The 22,201-nt window shown below is 35.9% G+C and overlaps 1 protein-coding gene across 5 annotated transcripts; it reads right to left on the bottom strand.

Moving 5' to 3' along the window:
* Positions 1–1,203: 1,203 nt before the first annotated feature.
* On the bottom strand, positions 1,204–22,154 carry LOC122315496 (alpha-glucan water dikinase 2). 5 transcript variants are annotated; one of them, XM_043131424.1, is made up of 32 exons: positions 21,931–22,154; positions 20,364–20,508; positions 20,162–20,271; positions 19,994–20,072; positions 19,788–19,879; positions 19,549–19,702; positions 18,706–19,020; positions 18,107–18,217; positions 17,838–17,936; positions 17,568–17,699; positions 16,653–16,747; positions 11,948–12,079; positions 10,442–10,604; positions 10,267–10,356; positions 9,629–9,814; positions 8,843–8,914; positions 8,675–8,728; positions 8,456–8,515; positions 8,228–8,380; positions 8,039–8,122; positions 7,620–7,793; positions 7,431–7,537; positions 7,066–7,279; positions 6,774–6,877; positions 6,559–6,688; positions 5,987–6,112; positions 5,734–5,844; positions 5,013–5,111; positions 2,353–2,526; positions 2,196–2,288; positions 1,837–1,952; positions 1,204–1,625 (listed from the first exon to the last, which is right to left on the bottom strand). In XM_043131424.1, the coding sequence occupies exons 2-32, from the start codon at positions 20,442–20,444 to the stop codon at positions 1,421–1,423; spliced, it is 3,915 nt and encodes a 1,304-aa protein (XP_042987358.1). In that variant the 5' UTR covers positions 20,445–20,508; positions 21,931–22,154; the 3' UTR covers positions 1,204–1,420. The 5 variants fall into 5 exon arrangements, with proteins under 5 accessions (XP_042987358.1, XP_042987359.1, XP_042987360.1 ...); XM_043131425.1 differs by lacking the exon at positions 21,931–22,154 and adding an exon at positions 20,989–21,195; XM_043131426.1 differs by lacking the exon at positions 21,931–22,154 and having other exon boundaries at positions 8,852–8,914; positions 20,364–21,194.
* Positions 22,155–22,201: the final 47 nt, after the last annotated feature.

The following is a 22,201-nucleotide window of genomic DNA, read 5'->3' as shown; positions in this document are numbered from 1 at the left end:
AAGAGGTCCCGCAAAGTGAAAAGTTGTGCATCTAAGTCCGCTTGACTCCGCAAAATATTAAAAGTGGAGTTGTTAAGTTCCGTATTTGAGGCGTCAGAGTTGTCCGGAGAGACATGTCTATCAATAATCAAACCATATGGGGTTAAATCCATGTGTAAGAATAGTCGCGATGTTCAAACCGGTTTAGATAGTGAAATTATTTTAACTCATTTTATTTTATCTCATATAATTGTTACAATTTTTAAGTTTTCAAAACTTTCAAATAAAACAAAATAAATAATTTAATTTTTTTAAATTATCAAAATAAAAATAATATTAAAAAATAATATTTTATTTAATTTTTAACTTTTATCCCATTTCAACTCACCATCCAAACCAAGCCTTATACTACCTTCTCAGCCGTTTTAATTTCTGGGCAAGATAAATTAATGAGAAATGCTGATTAATGGCCACTTAAATTATTAGCATAGCTATTGATATAACAAAATATGAAAAATGAAAAATTTGTTAGCGAAGTGCATACCTTTAAAATCTGCGAAGCATTGTTTGTTCCTGTCTAGTTGACTATTGACCCATTCCCAATCTGAAAGGTTCAAAATTAAAACAGAAGTTGCATTCATTGTTGAGTCTCCCTAGTAGGGCCTAGACTATTGGTCAATATAATCAGAGTTGAGAGACGTAGCAAACAAATAAAAGAGAAATTCAAGCATTAAAATCTGCTCATTTGGATGGGATTATGATAGTTGAATAAATAGGGAATTCATATGAAAAAAAATTAATTTTTTAATAATAAATTTAACTATTTTTCAAAACGATTATGCTGTATTTGAGCATTCTATAACTATATATAGCATTACTTATTTTATGATTTTCTTCATACGCTTAATATGCTACTACTCGTGGCTCAGCCAATCCCTGTTCAATAAGATTTGGGATGGCTGGGGGATGGGTCAGAAAACTAAAAGACAATAGTTGTTGTTCAATAAAAGACTGTACCGCACGGCAAATTTTGGTGTTTAACAAGTCCACACGGCAAAATTCTTAAAGTTGGATTAGCCATAAATCGGCATCTTCGCCTTCGGCCTGCCTGCCTTGCCTTCCTTTGAAGAAGCAGCTATATCCCAGCCACTAATAACCGCTTGGCTCTTTGTTCGACCAGAAAGGGGGGAAATAACATTTTTCCTCTCTTGGTTATAGATAATCTTGACAAAAAGAATTCTAATTGGATCCACACGTGTTCATATACTTCATCAACTACAAGAGCTATTAAGAGTTTATTCTATGCCATGTTGCAGTTAATGATAAAGATAACTTGTGCCCATCCAAAGAAGCAACAACTTAAGAACAATGAAGTCCATATGAAAGAAATAGTATAGAGAGAAAAAAAAAACATTGAACATTGAGTTCATTTTACTAAATCCTAGATCTGTGGCCTTGACTGAACTACATATATTGCCCCATCTTTTACCACCCCTTCAATGTCCTGGGGGCAACCATACAGACCTTCTATGATTTTTCCAGCCTCCGCAATTTTCGAGAATAGCGAGTTTTGAAAAGTTTTATCCACTATCAACCGATCGTTGGAGTAGTCTAACACGACTTTCTCCACTTTATCCATGACTACACTGCAATAAGTTCATAGACGCATTAAATGGCACTATTCCAGGAAGAATACGCGGAGAAAGAATAGTTTCACCACCCAAAATAAGCAAGTCTGTTTATGTGTTTAGCAAGTGGTTACATTCTAATGCTGAATACAGCCAATCCAAGACTAAAGGATATAAAAAGTTCTCATCTCGTTGCTAATGTACTTTGAAATTAAATTGCATCTCTGACCTGTCATAAAGCCCAGCACCTGCATATCCTTCCAGGTCCTCACCATTTGAGTCTGATCTGAATATTATAGACTGCTTACAATATAACCCTATTAACTTGCTTGGGTATCCGATTACCTGAAAGTCAGATTTAAATGAGATACATCATATATTCTCCCTGCTCTCTCTCTCTCTCTCTCTCTCTCTCTCTCTCTCTCTCTCTCTCTCTCTCTCTCTCTCTCTCTCTCTATATATATATATATATATGTATATATTTGGTGGGTTTGCAGTAATTGAAATGAAAGTTAATTGATCTGAAACGTTTCACCGGGCAAATGGAGCGTATATTATGATAAGGGATTAAGGGGAAGTTGGCCTTACGACGTGAGACATTAGACTGGTCTTTTTGGTAATGAAGCTCATGGCACGACCAGGATACGCACCCACCAAAGTCTCTCCCAAGCCCTTCACAACCTGTTCATGCCACAAGTTAAATGCATGGCATTTGACTAGTTTAAAATCCAAAAACAAGGGTTACCTCAGTATATATCTCTGAGGTGTCCCCTGATAACGGATTCTTCGTGTGTGTCACAAAAGCATATTGGCCACATATAACTTCTTGAACCAATACAGCCATGCAAAGATTGTCATGGTTCAAGTTTGCTTTCTTGCAACTAATAAAAGCTCTTTCGTTCCATCTGGAAGCCCAAACCTACAAAGATGAGGAGAAAAAAAAAACTGTTCATATGAAATATGTTCCATGTCAATACTTCTAGTGCTACTAAAAAATGATAATCTTGCATAAGGTCAACTTATCTAAAAAGTATTTTGCATTTTAGTATTTGCTCATTTTACACAAGAATCTTGCAATTTCTGATTTAACAGAGGTAGCAGTCCATTGCTAGCAACTGCAAAAGTCAAATTTCTCCTGTTTGGTGCTTTAAAAAATTAGATTGTACTCGTGCTGATGAAAAATATCATCACTTGCGGGCTGTGCTGTACTCACTAATATAGCAACTATATAAATTTATTCAAGATGGCGAGAAGCTCCTTTAGTATCATCACTTGCAGGCTTGCATACCTGCCATCTTTCTGACTGCGCCAACCTTATTCACCTCTCATTTGATGCAAGTCGTTAAAAGGTTACTTCACCAAAATACAATCCCATTGAATGCAGCTTCCCAAAAGCAAAAATATATTTCTAATTAAGAACAAGTAGGTTATACTGTGCATTGGCTGCCTTCAACATTCACAAATGAGAGGATTGAACCTATGCTATTCACTAGAGCTTCCTATGTCCTTACACATCAATGAGGATTCAGTCATCTACAGAAAACTCACAAGAAAATCTAGGCCTCAATTGTTTGCCAGAACTAAGGCATTATTATTAATACATCATCATTTTTTTTTTCAAACTTATGATTCAAACACAAAGTACAAACAAATTACCTTTGAGCATCTAATTGGTCCTGCTGGTTCTTTGAGAATTTCTGTGAATAACTCTGAATGCTTCCATAGGATTTGCCAAAACACTCTCACAGACACTCACCAGCACACACATAGGTGGGCCAAGTTTCATACATCTAAGTTTTTTCTCAAACCCACAATATACCAAGACCAAGTTCTTATTTGGTACATAACTCCTGTGCATGTCTTAAAAACCAATTTTTTTTTAAGATCTCAATGGTTAGCTGATCCATGAATCTTATATTCTTTCTAAAAGACACTAGAAATGACCTCTAATTTGGATTTATATTCTCAATCGTTGCTCAATGCGAAAGCATTGGAATAAATGGAATCTAACAGTAGGGTGGAAATATATGGATCCACCTTACAGGCATTTCAAGAGATTGAAATTTATGATTTTAAGATACAGAAATCAATGAGTCATACACTCAATTTTCCATTTCAAAGGAACAAATTTCTGTACTTTAGATACCACTAAATGAAAATCAATGAATCATATACTTCACTTTTCTTTAGTTGTGCTTGGAGTGAGTGTTGTTCCACTAAGGCACGCAGGTAGCATGGGTAGAGTTGGTGGGAAATTATCAGAAAAGGATATAGGTGTTTTCCATTCGTACTACACCTGAGGTGGGTCATGGCTCTATAATTGGATTCTGGCATAACTTATTTTTAAATTAAAAAAAAAAGAAAGAAATAGGAAAAGATTTTGGCATAACTTATGGTATGGCAACGGGACCCCCAATAAAACTTTCCTATAGGTGTAAAGTTTTGGTAGGGCTGTGCAAAACTTTCAAACTTAGACTCCGCTTCAATCAGAGACAAAATTGTCCGAATCAAAGTGGGAAATTAAAAAAATTTGGGAGTCTGAGTACAAATTGGACTTCGCCCAAACTCTGACTCCAATTCTAATTGTCATTGAAAAATCATTTAATCACAACTTATTAAAAAAACTTATTTAACTACATAAATTAACTAAAAGACACTGTTGTTGTAATCAAAAGCTTAAACGATGCAACTGCTTAGTGTGCTTTTCTGAATGCTTTTATGATATCCTGAGGTCGCAAATTCGAGCCTATATACTTTCAATTTTTTAGTCGTTTAAACGAACATTAAACAACACTGTTTTGTGACTTGATAGATATTTATCTCTCTCAAAACAGCAACATTTTGCAATTCTTTTTATCAATCTCTCGGTGCACTCCCTCACTTGACTTCTCTCTCTCTTAGTCTCAGCCTCTTCTCTCTCTCTCTCTCTCTCTCTCTCTCACACACACACACACTCACACACACACACACACACAACACAACACAACATTTTGGGTTCTGATTTAGATTTCTCTATTTTTGGCCACTGTAGTATACTGAATATTTTTTTGACTAGTAATCAAATATTTTATTTAAATGCAAAGGGCATAGCCCAGTATTCAGCAAGTATGCAAACTGATTTTTTTTTTTTGCATGAAACATAAGAGTGAACAAGCCAGAAACCTCCCGGAGTGGAAAATGGAATATAGGAAAATAAAATTTTCAAACGCGTGATTGCTTATCATTTGTATCTAATAATTTGATACATAATACTAAAAGTAAATAGAGCCAATAGATCAGTAAAAATTGCACAAATGATAAATTGTGATCCAAATATGATGAGAACAATCTAAAGCACTCTGATTGCGCCTTTTAATAAAAATCTGATTACTTATAAAAAAATAAAAGAATTTCCTGAACACATACCTTCTTAATTGCTTGCCAGGCATGATTCCACCTCTCTTCACCTTCATCACCGGGCCAGGGCATTCTTGAACTTCTCATCTTACTCTTAAGTTCATGGATCTACCAAAATTTCAAAGAAGGGGAGACAGAAAAGGTTAGAACTAGAATGAATCTGCTTTCTCTATACAAACACTGATATGCATTCCTATAATAGACGTAAATTCCACACAGTTATATAGAGGTTGAAATGGATGCCTTTGCCCGGGAGACAGCTATAATTTTTTGTTTGAGGGTAATCAAGTTTTATTCATACGAAAAAAGGCATAGCCTAAATACACAGGACGCATACATGAGGAATAAATAGCTAAATGTTACAATCATGGACATTTAGCCCATTAAAATCAATGAACCCCCGCCCATAAGAACAAAGTTTAAAATAGAAAACTTTCAGCTCATCCAGTGTCCTCTCACTATCCTCAAAGCTTCTATAGTTTATCCCCCTCCATGAGTCCATATGCACCAGCACAAAGGCAACACTGCTACATTCTGTTTCAAATATATCATAGCCCCTATGATGAAGTTTCGTTAGCTTTTATCTAATCAATAATTGTATCCTAAAATGTGCATCCATTAGAATTTGCAAGAAGACATTGAAGAGTATGAAAGCCAACAAGTTATAATAACAGTTGTTAAGCATTTGTAGTACACTGTCAACGCTATATTTGATTTACAATATAATTACCAAAGCCATAGGAGCATTCATTTGTAGAACAGATTCCTGTATTCCTTGAAGTTTTGAAAGGTCACCACCTCTTACAGACTTCATGAAATGAGAAATCTTGTTTGCTATGTCCTGCAAGTATACAAGCAAACAATAATTTTTAATGAATACCAAATACAAAAATGCATCTCAATGAAAGGATTTATTTTTAAGACAATCAAATCTATAACCAGAATCCAAACAGCAGTAGGCTTCTTGGAAAAGTGAATGATACCTTATTGACATATTCAGACAGAACGGTCTCGAAGGCACCAAATGGTAGGGCAACTGACATTGGAATCTTAACCCATGATGGCACCCTTTCTCCTAAAAACTTAATATTGCAAGATTTTGAACCAACCTATGCAATAGAATATTATCAAAACCACATAATTATTTGATATTCTTTTACTTCTTTAGCTTTCCAATCGAACCCACAAAATTAATGCACCACAACTTACTTCCTAGTTCACTAATCTGAGTAAGATTAGAGAGATATTAGCTAAATGCTCCACTTTCAATTAGAAATATTAACAACATAGTCAATTGTTGCAAGAAAAGTAACAAACACAGTGATGGAAACATATATAAGTTCAAACAGCACTATTTTCCTATGATGCTTCTGCAATATCAGTCACCAAAACTTGAAGTGAAGCCTACTTTATCTGAAAAATATCAACTAACAACATAATTACTCGTTTGATTTATACAGTAGGCCATGCATATATACAATGAGCCAATAGAGAAAGAGATGACAGATAGACAAAACAATTCTTAAAATATAAAGCAGATCTTTCACATGCTTACCATCTCACTACTGAACTCCTCGACTGAAACAGCATATTTACCATAGAAGGTCTTTTTTTTAAGGGCAACTCCTCGAGGGATCGAGGAAGAAACAAAGGAATTTTGAGATACATTGAAGCTACTGATGTCACTGCAAGTATACAAGAAACATTGCATTTGGAAGGTCAAGAGGCACACAAAAATGTATTAATCCAGCAACTACATGAGCAGCTCACCTGGTAACTAAATTCGTCGACTTCAGACGTATTGATATTGCTTTGCCTTCCTTCAACTTGAGATCCCTATAAATATTCTGATCGAAGCATGAAGCAAAACATACCTGTTGCATGCAATTCTAATTAGCTTCCACAACAGGGCTTCCTACAGAAATGCACTTAGATTACCTTTGCACCTCATAACAAATGAAAGCATTTACAGTTTCATTATTTGGGAATCTACTTTTTCTATATGTGATTATTTGGGAATTTACAAAAAGGAAATGTGGCAAGTGATGAAAAAGTTGTGTGCCTTTGCATTTCTTGCTCTGATAGCGACATGGGACAAAACATCTGGCATGTCAAGTGTTAGCACAGCTACAATCCCATCTGCAATCTCCTCATCTCCAGTTACTCTGTTTGCAAGTATAATGGTTGGTTTTCTATAAATCCTTCTCTGAGTAGCAACCAACTCATCAACCGAAACTATAAAACCACATACTTCCACAGGGCTTATAACCTGCCAACTGTAAAGCACAAACTTTAGCACGTTATTTAAGCTCAAGCCCTATGTAAATATAATTAACAAAAATGGAACCTATATAAACATTTTGCAGCCAAGACTGAAAACCAGGTTTTATTCAGCATAAAATGGGTGATTTTAAGTTGTATTATTACCAGTCCAAATTTGCAACTTTTCTAAGAATAGGACCGAAACGGTTAATGAGAGAAGACAGAATAGAAGCTGATCCTGCCCTTATTAACTCCTCCGTAAATGTATCAATCTGTTGACAGAACAATAATTAAAGTGAATGGAAAATGTCTAATAGAAGGCATGAAACAGAAACCTCAAGTGGGATAGCATACCGCCCATTTTTCAACACCGAGCAAATTACCGAGATAATCTGCATTAGGCTGGATCTTTTTCTGGTAATGTTGAGACCTTTCAGAAAGTACTAGCTGTACTCTATCAAGGACAGCCTTTGCTTGTAACGCCCACTCACTATTATTAGTGTATAATTCAGAAACACGGTACCAGTCCTTTAAAAACAGCATAACACCAAACAACTTCAGAGAAGAGTTCCATTAAGCATTGAAACTTCAAAAAATATACAACTGCAGCAAATGATTTCCAGTAGTCGAATATTTTGAGAAGCAAAACCATAAGCTACATCTTAATCTATAAAGATTTCATATAGAAAAGCTTAATGGAGCAGTGACATGTAAAATAAAGATATATATTTTTGTTGTGAAATAAAGATCTTTTTATACGCATAAAGATATACCTTAGTGCAGTATATAAAATCTTGATTGTTGACCGTTGACAGACATAAATCTTCAAGTACCAAGGAAATGAAGAACATCATCTCCTGTTCATCATCACAAAAAGAAGCATATATTTTTATTCAGGGAAAAAGGGTTATTAACATTAATGTGTACCACAAAAAACATAGATGATGTTGAAATCTGATTACTGGTGGATTTGCAAAGGTTAGATTCTTCAGTCCCCTTTCCATGGTGGTTCTAACAGATGAACTCAAAGCAAGATCAAGGAAAAGTAAATCTTTTGATCTTCCATGAGTGCTGAGCAGAACAGGGCGAAGCTCAATGCGAGATTCCAATAACTTCTGCAAAAAATCAAACCATAGATATTCCTTAAAACTTGGTCACCATCAAGTTTAAATTTTGTGGAAAAAACTGACCTGCATTAGTTGACCAATATTTTCATCACGAACATGTGCTTTGACAAAGCCCAGGCATTCCTAAGATTTGACAAAAAAGACGAGAAAGTTATGGAATAGATGTGAATACACATGCAGGCATTCAAATACGAAATGTAGACATGTAGACATGATAACAGTATCCATCCAAGAAAAATATTATACGCAGAAGTTTGACTTAAAATTTAAAGAGGCAATCACCTGCAACCTTTGTGACAAACCACCAATAGAACCAACTCTGGTAAAATCATGACCCTGAAAGACCAAAATGAACAAAGTGATTACAATTGACGAGTAACTTAAAATAATTAGAAATAATGGAGCAAAATGGAGGACATACTGTCCAAAAACTCATAAAAAGGAACTTACAGCAATTACCTTGACAGAGGTACCCATACAAGTTTCTATAGCAGATTCAAGGTCAACACCTGAGTGAACTGCCTGTGGCATTGGGGATCAAAGTACCCAGAAGTTTACAAACGTGAATAGAAAAAAATCTAGCATAAAAGATAGTCAGAAAATTTCCAGCAATATTCTTGGCTCAACAAATGTCATAAAAGTCATGACCCACATTTAACCATGGAATCTAGTATCTACAACTCAGAGTCATTAGCTAGTTCAGCTTGAAAGTTGATTAAGACAAATCATTATGTTAGATAAATAAATAAATAAAAAGATAAAATAAAATGAAAACAATATCTCTCAACTCAAAATTATTTATAAAGTTGCCCTGCAATATGACTGATGACCATGGGCAAGCTTGCTAGTTGCTATTTGCCAAGGAGCTTTGCTACTCATAAGCCCCACATACCACACACCTCACTTTTTTTATTTTTTAAATTTTTTTTAAAATTATTTTTGGATTTATTCTTTTTAAACTAATTAAATTTTTCTACTCATTATCCATATACTAAATATTTGGCAAAAGAAAAAAAGGGAAAAAAATTAAAAAAATGTGTGGTGTCTGGTGTATAGGCTCATGTTTAGAATTGTACTTGTCCTTCTGTGAACACACACCCTAAATAACTATGATTCTACTATTTCTGTAATATGGTCTTGAACTTCCACTGAAATCAAACCCAGAAATTGACAATTGAAACTCATGTAGACAATAACATGAAAATGTTAGTTCCCCATCCAAATATTGTTGCATACCTTTAATGTTCTCAAGTATGCTGTAAGGTCACGGATGAGACCCTCCTTGGCTTCAGTCCTGAAGCGAGGCTCCGACACAATTGGACGGTCATAACTTGCAAGCTTCTCTTTGGTGAGACCATTTACATTCAATGTTTGCCAATACATATCAATTCTAAAACCACATTTTATGTAGTTTAAGAGTGCCTATTATGAAAAAAAATAAAATTGACAGTTGGAATCAAAGGATCACACTGTGATTAACCATCAGACCACTTATAAAAAAAAAAAAAAAACTATCAGACCAAGGCCAACAAGTTTGCCTCTTAGCTAGTGTTGTGATGAACTTATGCCAACCACTTTTTGGTAGCCTAGTAATGTACTAATCTTCATCTATTATCAGTTTTGTACAGAATATGGACAAACCAATATGTTTACCTAACTTATTCTATAATTTAAAATATCTCTGAAGAACATTTTTTTTTCTTTTATTATTATTATTATTATTGGTGGAATGTATCTGAAGAATATTCTATCACTTGTCAATTAAATAAAGAAGACCCGCTGGTTGAACCAATGACTCATTCACGTTGTCTACAGACAGTAATGCTGTCTGATCATGTATGAGCTATATAACATATATGTTTTATGAACTATACCTCACAAATTATTACATCATCTGGGCTACTGTTATTGTGCAACTTTTGGTGCCATTCCTCCATCATTCCAGTCTTGCAGTCATTATTTCTCTGATGATGGAAATGCAAAAATTCAATCTCTTTGCAATGCTGATGCAACATAAACAATTTATGTGAACAGCACGATGAAACATACCTGAAGCACAAGTATATCATCACGGATCCTCTGCCCAACATCGCCTTGACCTCCACGACCAACACATGCCATTATAAGTCTCACAATTTCCCGATCATTTGGCTGGTTCAAATATATTCTTAGTAGTAAATCGGTAAACTTATCTTGAGCTTCACTGATCTCACTGTGGATATGGAGTACAAATATGATGCAGAAATGAGTTAGTTGCCAAAGAAGTACATATCTTTGGTCAAACATGTTTTCACAACACACTCAAAAGCTGTGTAAAAAACAAACAAGAAGCAAAACATTGATAATTTGATACAATGTAGTAAATGAGGGAGGGGACAAAAACAGATTGTACATGTCAAAATGGATTTAATTCAAAATCCTTTCTGAGGATTTTATCCCCTTATATAGAACATCAGTACATGACTATGTACTGTCTAATTTGAGCGGGAAGAGCCCCTACAATTACGCCTGATTTTTAGGCCGCAGCGCCGTATGTAGCCTCCCCCTATTTAGCAGCTTTGACTAGCCTACCTATATATATAAACTAAACTGCTACAATTGTATAGTATTACAGATATTACAAATAAAAGATGGACTGTTATACGTTGACAGTACATACAACAGCAATAAGTCAACTATGCCATACCATGCCAGGGGCATAATTTGAACTTCATCTACATGCAGTATAAATTTCAAGTCTACCAATTACAGCTTAGAACGGATCTCGTTATATTACTTCTAACATTAAGAAGGTAGAGATTAGATTTCTATTATTAGAAGTAAAATTTAGTCGGGGACAAGAAAAGAAATGAACAAATCTAAACCAAAACAAGTCATCCTTTTTTTCTACATGAAAATAATTCAATCTTTACTTCAAGAAGGAAACAACTCCTTTGTGGAAATCTACTGGCTTATATTCTTAACCAATCAAGGAGCATAAAGGTGGTCCCCACGTTGTTTAGTGCCCCTGGCTTTCTGGGGCCTCTTGATTAAAAGATGTGGAGACCAATAACATGTGGTATCTTTAATCATTAACAAAAAATTAGTTCCATAATAAAATTAGTTTCTTCTTGGTAATTAGAAGAAATGGAACCCAAGGGAAGCCAAAAGCCAAATAGAAAAAAATATAATGGTACTTCATCCTAGAAATAATGACTACTTCTAATGCAAAGCCTAGTACTCGCAATCCAGACTATAAATTCTGCCCAATTTTTTTATTTTCTTTTTTAGTAATAAATTTTTATTGATAGGCACAACTGCAGTACATGGGAGTATACGGGAGACACACCTACCAGAGATGAAAAATATACTAAAAATTCATACAAGTCGAGTCCATTAAAGTCTATAGATCCAGTCCAATTCTGCCCAACTAAAATTTCAAAATGTAGAATAAAATGATAGAGAGCTCAAGTGCAGGAAAAAATGTCAGTTTTTTTAAAAGAAGACAAGGGAGTCAAGAATAATGCACAAGAATGCAACTCCCTGACAGAATTTAGGGAAGCATATAACTTTTACCGAGGCTTCACATTGTAATTCTTGTTCCACGTTAGATGCCTGCAAGCCATGAATCTGAACCAGACTAAAATACCAATAAGCCCCAGTTCCTCAGTTTTACAACGCTCGGTCAATTCTGTCGCAATGTTGAACCTGTGTCAGGTAAATTTATGAGCAAGCATAAATTTTGAAAGGAAACCAATGTAAGTGAGATAAGAACAGTTTTGTTTGCTTTGTCAGAGTGACCAAACCATTGAATTATTAAACGTTCCATGCAAAATATGTGCAAGTATGAAGAGAAAGCTAAGAAACAGTACAATAAAAATAACCATTGTTTGACATTACTTTATGAAGCCAAAGATTCCTTCGTGGAACATTAGGGGGCGCAATAAGCACGTCTATGTTAAAAACTGATTTCGTCAATAGAAGGTTGACATTATTTGCTTACAGGAAACAAAATTACAGTTGGTTGACACGAGAATTATCATAAGCTTATGGAGTTCCCCTTATGAGGGTTGGATTTTCCTTGCATCAAGTGGGGCTTTCGGAGGTATCATTGTGATGTGGGACAAGAGGATCGTGGAACCCCATGAAGAGTGTATTGGGGATTCTTCGTTGGCTTGTCTTTTAAGAATGTGGATGATGGGTTTCAATGGGCTTTCATGAGTGTTTATGGGCCTAACTCGGATGGTAGTGGAAGGCTTTTGTGGGATGAGATTGCTTGAGTGTATAGTATACTTGGTGGGATGTGCCATGGTGTATTGGAGGGGATTTCAATTTTACTTGATTCCCGAGTGAGAGGTCGGGTGAGCATTGACTAAGTCCGGCCATGGAAGAATTATTTTATTTTATTTTTGAGCTGGAATTATTGCACTTGCCTTTGGCTGGGGGTGCTTTCACTTGGTCCAACAACCAGGTTCAGTCAAGGTTGGACAGATTTCTTGTTTCCCCTTCTTGGGAGGCTCATTATCTGAAGTGCTTCCAAAAGAGAATGCTTAAGGTTTGTTCACATCACTTTCCTATCATTTTGGATTGTGGTGGTATCCATGGGGGTCGTGGATATTTCAAGTTTGAAAATATGTGGTTAAAAGCTTAAGGTTTTATGGATATGGTGAGACAATGGTGGTCCTCTTATCAGTTTGTTGGTACCCCGAGTTTTATTTTGGCCAATAAACTTAAAGCTCTAAAGAATGGTCTGAAGAAGTGGAATGTGGAAGTCTTTAGGAATGTTGATTGTCAAAGGAAGTGTCTCTCTGAGGAGTTGCTTAGGTTGGAGGGGAGGGTCGAGATTGGGGTATTTTTATCGAAGGAGGAAATGGGCAGAAAAAATTCAGTGACAGCTGATCTCGAAAAGGTGATTTTGTTCGAAGAGATTTCGTGGAGGCAGAAATCTCGAGCTTTGTGACTGAATGAAGGTGGTCGATGTACAAAGTACTTTCATCAGGTTGCCAATTCTCATCATAGGTACAATGCAATTAAGTTGCTTTATTATGATGTCTGTGTTATTGAAGATCAAGTTGATATTAAGAACCATGTGGTTCATTATTATGAAACACTTCTATCATAACAGCACTCATGGAGGCCAAAACTTGATGGGCTGGCTTTTGACTCAATTGATATTCTAAGTTGGAGAGACAATTTGAGAAGGATGAGATACATCTTGTGGTTAAAGGGATGACAAGGGACAAAGCCCCAGGGCTAGATGGATTCTCTATGGCATTCTTTCAATAGTGTTGGGATGTTGTAAAGGGAGATATTATAAGTGCTTTTCATGAGTTCTTTGCCTATAAAATGTTTGAGAAATGTCTTAATACGACTTTTCTTGCTTTTATTCCTAAAAAGGTAGGGGCAACGGATGTTAAGGATTTTCATCCTATTACCCTTATTACTGGGGTGTACAAGATCATCTCCAAAGTTCTTGCTAATCGTATGAGTAGGGTCATGGAGAAGATTATCTCGAAACCCCAAAATGCTTTTGTTAAGGGGTGTCAAATCCTTGATTCAATTCTTATTGCAAATGAATGTTTGGAAAAAAGATTGAGAATGGGAGTGCCAGGCATTTTATGTAAGCTGGAAATGGAAAAACCGTTTGATCACGTGAATTGGGATTTTATCTTCTATTACTTGAGAGATGTGGTTTTGGGGAGAGATGACGTTTGTGGATAAAACATTGTGTAACTACGGTTCAGTTCTCTATTTTGGTTAATGGTACCCCTGCTTGTTTTTTTAACAATTCACGAGCCTTGAGACAAGAGACTTGGCCTCTCCTTTTCTTTTTGTGATTGTTATGGATGCACTTAGTTGTATGTTGGAAGCTACAGTTGGCTCTGGTTTTCTGTTGGGCTTCTTGGTGGGGAGCATTAACAATGGCTTCATTAATGTGTCCCATCTTCTTTTTGCAAGATGACGCTTCATTATTTTGTGACATGGACCCGGGTAAGGGTGGCCAGCCGGTCCACCCGCCCCAAGGGCGGGCAGGATCCAACCCTTCCCTGCATTTTCCCCGCCCCGCACCCCACTTATATTTTTACAATTATAAATATTTATATTTTACAAATTGTTTATATAAATATATATTACAATTTGTTATACTTGTTCACAAGAGTGTTAGACTTGTGAACAAGTGTGCATTGCATTGGTCTCCTAGGCCAACTTTATATAGAACTCCAAGACCATACAAGAGTCTTACTTGAGCAATGTGGGACTCAACAAGCCAATGCAATGCACACTCTTATTCACAAGTCTTAACACTCGTGTGAGCATTGATAACATAATTTTTATGTTATCAGTTTTTTAAAATTATTGTTATATATATAAATTTTAATTATATAATAATTTGGATCTAAAAAAATATTTTTGGACCCAAAAATAATTTTTAATCCCAATAGGACATCAATACCCTTGAAGTGGATGGGGCAGGGCGGATGGGATGTTCACCCCCGCCTCCGCCTCCTAGGGGAGGGGTGTGGGGGTGGTGTTAACACCACCCCTCGCATATGCGGGAAGGGGTGACCCCGCCCCCGAATAAGAGGGTAGCACCCCTAGACTTGGGTCACATTCAAATGATGAAGGCTCCATTGCTATGTTTTGAAGTTGTTTCCGAGTCTTAAAAGTGAGCCTTGGGAAATTCGAGATGGTGCCGGTGGGTAATGTTAGGAATATTACCAGGTTGGCAAGCATTCTGGGTTGTAAGGTTGCTTCATTGCCAATGAAATACTTAGGCCTTCCTCTTGGGGCCTCTTTCAAGGCTAAGGCATATGGGATGGGGTTGTGGAGAAAACAGAGAGAAGATTGGTTGGATGGAAAAGGTTCTACCTGTCTAGAGGGGGGAGAACAACTCTAAGAGCACACTTTCTAACCTTCCCTCACATTTTTTGTCTCTTTTTCCTTTGCTAGCAAGTGTGGCTAATCATATTGAGCAGATTTTTTGGGCCTTCTTGTGGGGTGGAAGTGGTGAGGAGACTAAGTTCCATCTAGTCTAGTGAAGGGATGGGAATTCATAATCTGAGAACCTTTAAGAAGGTAGTTCTTGGGAAATGGTTATGGAGGTATCGTCCAGAAAGGGGGTCTTTTTGGGACACTATTATAGATTTGAAATATGGGAGTTTACAAGGGGTTTGGTGTTCAAATGAAGTGAGAAATGTGCATGGTGTTGGCTTGTGGAAGCATATTAGAAATGGATGAGAGGATTTTACTCTGTTTATTAAATTTGAGGTTTGTTATGGAGTGAGGATAAACATTTGGCATGACTTATGGTGTGGTGATTCAGCCCTAAAGACCACATTTCCCTCTCTTTTTAGATTGGCTCTTAATAAGGTAGCTTCGGTGTTTGAGTTGCTGGATTGTTCTAGTGCTTTTGTGGAATGTTTATTTCAATAGAGTTGTTCATGATAGGGAAATTGGATCTATCTCTGATGTTTACAGCTTATTGTATTCTTTGCAATTTGTTAATTATCAGGCAGACAGGATGTCGTGGATGAAGATTGGGAATCGGAAGTTTTCTGTATGTTCATTGTATAAGGCTTTGTCAAGCCAAAATCATACTTTGTTCCCTTGGAAGCCTATTTGGAAAAGTAAGGTGCTGCCTAAGGTTGCCTTCTTTGGGTGGACAGCATCTCTTGAGGAAAATTTTGGCGTTGTATACTTGAGAAAAAGGGGTCTTGTTGTTATGAAATGGTGTTATATGTGTAAGAAGTGTGGTGAAATGGTAGACCATCATTTGCTTCATTGTGAGGTGGCAAGAGTTATGGGAGGAAATCTTTTATAGAACGGGCATTGCTTGGGTAATTGCTTGGATAATGCCCAAGAGGGTGGTTGATTTATTTGCTTGTTGGCAAAAATTTAGGACCATTGAGGTTGTATGTAGGATGATTCCTCTATGTATCATATGGTGCTTATGGATTGAAAGCAATGGCCGAAGTTTTGAAAACAAGGAGCATTCTCTGGACGAGCTACAAAGTTTCTTCTTCCATACTTTACTTCTTTGGGCATCCTCTTCCGTACTTAATGGAGCTTGCTTCAATGCTTTCTTGTATCTCTTTCTAGCTCTTTTTTATGTAACTAGGTGTATGCTATTTGTATACCTCCCGTGTACTTGGGCTATACCTATTTACAGCTATTAATAAATTGTTGTCTTACTTATCAAAAAAATAAAAATAACCATCAGACTCGATGTGCAAATAAATATACTCAAATTCATTCTAAGACCTTAGTTTCACATTTTAACCTGTGCATCAATGACCTCTCAGCCTCTTTTTCTCTTCTAGATATTTCATCAAGTAACCATTTGACAATTCCTTCCCCATCCCGATCCCCATAGACCTGCATTCAAGGTATTTCAGTTTCAAAGACTATAACGCACAAATTAAAGTTCTATCACTATGTGTGGAAAAAATACAACATGACAGGAGTTCTGTGGTTGTAGATGTGATACGACAGGATATTGTTTTTAACATATAAGCATTTATTAGATAAAACTTATAATCCAAATACTAGTAAAGAATGTTGAAAAAATAAGATAGCATATCTTACCAAAGAAGTTACTTATGGTAGCGCCACTTGTCATTCAAACTTGAAGTTCTCAATGTTATATTTTATTTATTAAATAAAACTCAAAGTTAAAAATAAATGTAAAGAATAGGGAAAATAGATAAATAGATAGAGCAAATCTTACCAAAATAGTTGGGATCATCATAAAAGGAAGTTATAAGGTAGGCAGTTCATTCCACTGACCAGTTGCTTCTCACCAGTTTTATCAACATAATAGAAATAATAAAAACAAAAAACCAACTGGTTCACCCTTTTGTTCTGGTGCAACTGCCAATGTGATATGATCATGACATTTATGGTGTGATCTACTCCATAGAAATGCAGGAAATTCAACTATACATCAATTCCAAACGAGACAAGCTTGAGAAAGCACCAGTACAGTGAAATCTGAACATATTATACTATTATAGCCAGGCATGAATTAAAAAAATTAAAGTATTTTTAGCTACACAAGCTGATTTCATGGACAAGGATAAAGTATCTATGCATAAATGAATGCAACTATGCCTCAGTGGTGGGGGGGAAAAACTTTCTACATTGTAATAGGAAGACTGAAGAGTAAGTAATCTAAAAAGGAATGAGAGAAAAATACCTTCCCAATAGGTTTCATTAGTTTCAGGTCCACATAGAAATTTTCCCCATTATTTTTTATCCAAGACCCTCCATTCCATATTATAAATTGGATGCCCACGAAATTCCTTTGCTGAAAGTTAACGTCTACAACCTATTCTTGGTAAAAGCCCACACAGGGTTGAAAAGAGGAAAGAGTTGTTCAGTGCAATGCATATAACTAAACAACTAAACAAAACTGACAGAAAGTAAGCACAGAAAATTCATGCAACAATTCTCTGGTATAAATGACCTGAAAGAATGCTTGTCCAGTTGATATCTGTGTAAAATAAGTTTGGCATGCTCCAACAACCAGCTTTGACTTTTCAGGCAACATCTCTGCTGGAGGGGCCTGTATCAGTAAGAGAAATGAAGAAACGTGAAGAAATCTTTGTATATATTTGTCTCTCAATTTGTCACAACTCATGATACATATATTTTTTTTATTGGCACCGTGTGTCCGGAAACAGCGTCCTGACTAATCCCATACATATATTTTCAAATTAGAGACAAATAACTTACCAACCATTCCCCAGGGGACGACTTTGATATGCCCCAATGAAGCACTGCATAACCTTTCATGTTCGTAGCAACCAAAATGTGACAATCACCACTAACAACTTTTACAAGGACCTGTATGGGCTCAAAAATTCAACAAGTTAAGCAAAATTTCTCCTTTTCAAAGTCATAATAATTCTTGAACTGGCTTATATAAGTTGTAATAAACAGTGTTCAAGCAAATCAGGTAAAATTGTGATCTGGTCCATAATGAAATTAACCATTTCCTTCAAGTCTGAAGCCGCCAATTGGGAAGTGGCCACTTTCATGCTTAAAAAGAAAAATGAGTCATTTAAAAAAAAAAATACAATAAAACCTCCTTCCTCTTATATAATATGGTAGAGATGGGTAGCCATCTTATATTATGATGAACAATTAAGTATAAAAAAACCAGATCGATAGACATCTATGTCCAAATAATGATCATTGGACCAAACAATAACCACCAATAACAAAATGAATTACATGAATCAGATTTGAATTACAAGCAATTCACATAGGTAGACATGTATAGAAATCTGGTGTTGGGTATTATATAAACTTCCTCCCACAAGAAAACTAACCACAATTTCATAGTTGCCAACGTGATAACATTGCTGTGAGAGCACCTTGTCACCTCCCATAGATTTCTCTACAAGATTCAACAAAGATGATGACAGCAACCTAGTGCTTTTGGCATGTCCCTCCGAGTGCTTTTGCAACCATTGGTCGACATTATGTCTCCTTTGGTAAGAGTGCGGCATATGACTCCTGATTTCTTCTCTATCAGTAGCCATTGATCTAGTATTTGCAGTTAGATAACTACTCCGCAACTCATTCAGAGACAAACCCTTCGACAGCTGTATTTGGAGCTCTCCTAAAGCATCGTCATAATCTCGCTGCATCAGAATTACCCAAGTAATCACTATTATCCAAAAGTACAATAGTTTGATAGAAGCTTTTGACTTCTGTACGATGCGCGGTTACAGAAAAATGGAAATGAGTATTTTCTTACAATTAGTAGTACATCTAAAAAACACTGGAAACATTGACAATATTCCACCTCATACGTTCCCCAAACAAAGTCTCAAGCAGTATCATGGTTAAAAATAAATGCATAATCTGTCACATAGCCATCGGGAATGATTCATGTATGGAAGAAGATGGTTAATTAAAATTGGATAGGAAAAGAAAACTTTAAGCAAAAGAGTCTAATCAAATGACATGACAGTGCACAGATAATGAAAAAAATATCGAGGTCATAAACCATAATAAAGGAGAACAGGAGCACTCTATGTCATGATAAAGTTGTTGATGGAACGTACAATAGAATATAATGTTTATGCATGTCTTCAGTATAGGACCTTTTTTTTTTATAAGTGACTCCAGTACTGGACCTTAATGCTAATTGCAGTGAATAGAAATACCTTTTGTTGTTGCGGTGAGCTTACTGGCCTACCCTTGCTTTCCCAGAGTAAATATGCCTTGCGTTCTATCAGATCCTTCGGTATAGTGGGGTGTGAAAGAGTAGCATCACTCTCAGGTATCTCTACTCGAAAATTCCCATGGTTTAATTTCAACCTAGAAAGCATAAGAAAAATTAAAATTGAAGCCTCCCTTTGGGGCCCAAATCAGCAAATATGAAACCCCAGAAAAAGGGACCAACCATCTATCACGATTGCCATCTTTCAAAACAAATTCAATGGCATGTATATTGGGGTCCCGCAATTCAATGACAAATAAATATATTTCTCCACTCTGCAACTCAAACACCACAACTATCAAATAGAGGTTAACTATATGCTCCTAGGTTGGTCAAACCAATAATAACCAAATTAATTAAAGAAAACAGAAAGTGAAAGAAGGATAAACCTTTGTAAATGGTGTCTGCAATGCACCTTGCTTGTAAGCCTTTTTCCCAGAAGGATGATCAGCAGGAATGAACCAGTTCCTATGGAGAAAAAAGAAATCTAAATATTGATTCTAAATGCAATGTGTGAGTGTATTTGTATGTTAAAACAGTATCCAGTTCGCCTTTACGTATTTCCACGGTAAATACAACCCCAGTGGAGTATCCAAGTTGTTGTACAGTTCCTAAGTTGAAGTTCAATTCTAACATTGCGTCCACTTGAAGATCCGATCACATCAATCTGCATAAAACCAAGCAATAAGATTTAGTAAAAAAATTTCAAAATGTATCTAAATAACTCAAAAATTCATGTGCATAAATGGTAATTACTACCTGAAGTTGCGTTCCTTCTACGAGCTCAAAATGATGAACTCGAGGAACTTGGGAAGAGCTTGTAGGCTTTGAAGATGCCATAGCCGTTTTTCATGTGAGAAAATGAACTGAGTTTTGAAGACCGCACAGAAAAGAGAAAAGCTTCCTGTTTATAGGCATCGAGGGTCCAGTCGAGGTAAGGTCGTTGAATGTTGGTAGACTCTTTAAAGGTAGAATCACACATCAAGGTTTCTTTTAATTTGCAAACGATAGTGTTACAAACCAAGTCTAATTGTAGCAAAAGATCCAATTTTATAAAAGTGTATGCCATAAGACTGCCTTCAATTTAGTATAGAATAACCACAGGGAAAAAGATTATTTTCCTTTTCACGATTCACTTAATCGAATAATTGTCCTTTATATAATTACGAAATTCTAATCACAAAGCTCATCAATAATCCCTGATTGATCAATGGGTAATTAAAAAAGGGACAAAAGTTAGGGTTTCCAACAAAGGGAACTCGAATAATCCAAAAAAACGAATAACGAAGATTCAGAAAAAGATGGGAAAGAACTGGATGCTTTAGAACTTCGTAAAGATAAAAGTTCCATATTCCGATTCACAAATTGACAGAGAATTTCGCACTTGCGAGAGCGACAAAAAAAACTGACGCCCCATGTGGATTCTGAAATCACATCGACCGCCAGCTTGCTGCCTGCAATAGGAATCTATGTGAGACAGAAACCAGGAGGATTGTGGAGCGAGCGGGAAAAGCAAACCCTAGATATGAGCAACGGTCGACTCTTCCAAGTCCGCGCCTTTTGATTGTGGGAGAATGAATAGATTAAGACGGAACGGTGCGTTTTATACACTAAATGGCTAACTGCTCGCGTACAAAAAACGCTAGTTCTGCCGTTAAAGCCGTCACGGAGCGTCTACTTGAGGCAAGGGTTTTTTTAGTCTACTTAATGCTAGTTACAAGTCTCAAATGAATTCTTTTAATACAGTAATTTTTATATATTTTATTAATGTGATTGATTAAAGAAGTTATTTTATATTAAAAAAATAATGCAATCAATCACATTAGTGGAGTGCATAAAAAAATATATAAAAGTGACTGTGTATAAAATTTTTGTATATGTATTAAATGTCTATAATATTTTATCAATTTTTTTCATCTAATTTTAAATTTTAAAATTCTAACCTATTTGTATGGTTATATATATTAATAAGAGTTTTGCTACTCACAAGTCCCACACACCTCACTTTTTTTATTTTTTAAAATTTTTTTAAAATTATTTTTAGATTTTATTATTTTTAAACTAATTAAAATTTTCTACTCATTATCCATATACCAAATATTTGGTAAAAGAAAAAAATTAAAAAAAAAAATGTGTGGTGTGTGGACTTATGTTTAGAAATTTTCTATTAATAAATATTGTGAGTATAGACACATTTTTCTTTAATAAATATTGAAATATGAAAAAAATTGTCTTTTTAAAAGAATGAAAAATTCTCTTTTTTAAGTTCACCAAACAGCACAATAATCTCCTCCAGGCTCCATGGTCAATTTAGTTAGCTTCTTACCACATTCAATCCAGAGGAAATTATTGAGGATCTTCGCCCCCATTCATTTCGTCTCTTTTCGCTTCCGGTCCTATCCAGTCTCCAGATACACTGCAGTCTCTCGGCGCTTCGTTTTTCAATCTAAATACACTGATGGCGTCTTCTCGCTGGAATAGAGGATAAGAAACTTTGTGGAATTTTGGACCGTCCGCTTGTATCCTGTCTCGAAGAAGCGCTTGCTGTCCATGGTATATCCCACGTTTACTGCAGCCTTCAGGCCCTTTACTTTCTT

Source organism: Carya illinoinensis, chromosome 7 (genome assembly GCF_018687715.1).
Source record: "Carya illinoinensis cultivar Pawnee chromosome 7, C.illinoinensisPawnee_v1, whole genome shotgun sequence".
Lineage (NCBI taxonomy): Eukaryota > Viridiplantae > Streptophyta > Magnoliopsida > Fagales > Juglandaceae > Carya > Carya illinoinensis.
This window is presented reverse-complemented; position numbering and strand designations above follow the sequence as displayed.

Coding starts and splice junctions, on each gene's coding strand:
- LOC122315496 (XM_043131424.1), bottom strand. CDS start 20,444: ATGGCATCTTCAAAGCCTACAAGCTCTTCCCAAGTTCCTCGAGTTCAT. Junction 16,748..17,567: donor TAATGAAACCTATTGGGAAG/GTATTTTTCTCT, acceptor CCTTGAATGCAG/GTCTATGGGGATCGGGATGG. Junction 10,605..11,947: donor AATTACAATGTGAAGCCTCG/GTAAAAGTTATA, acceptor CCATATCCACAG/TGAGATCAGTGAAGCTCAAG.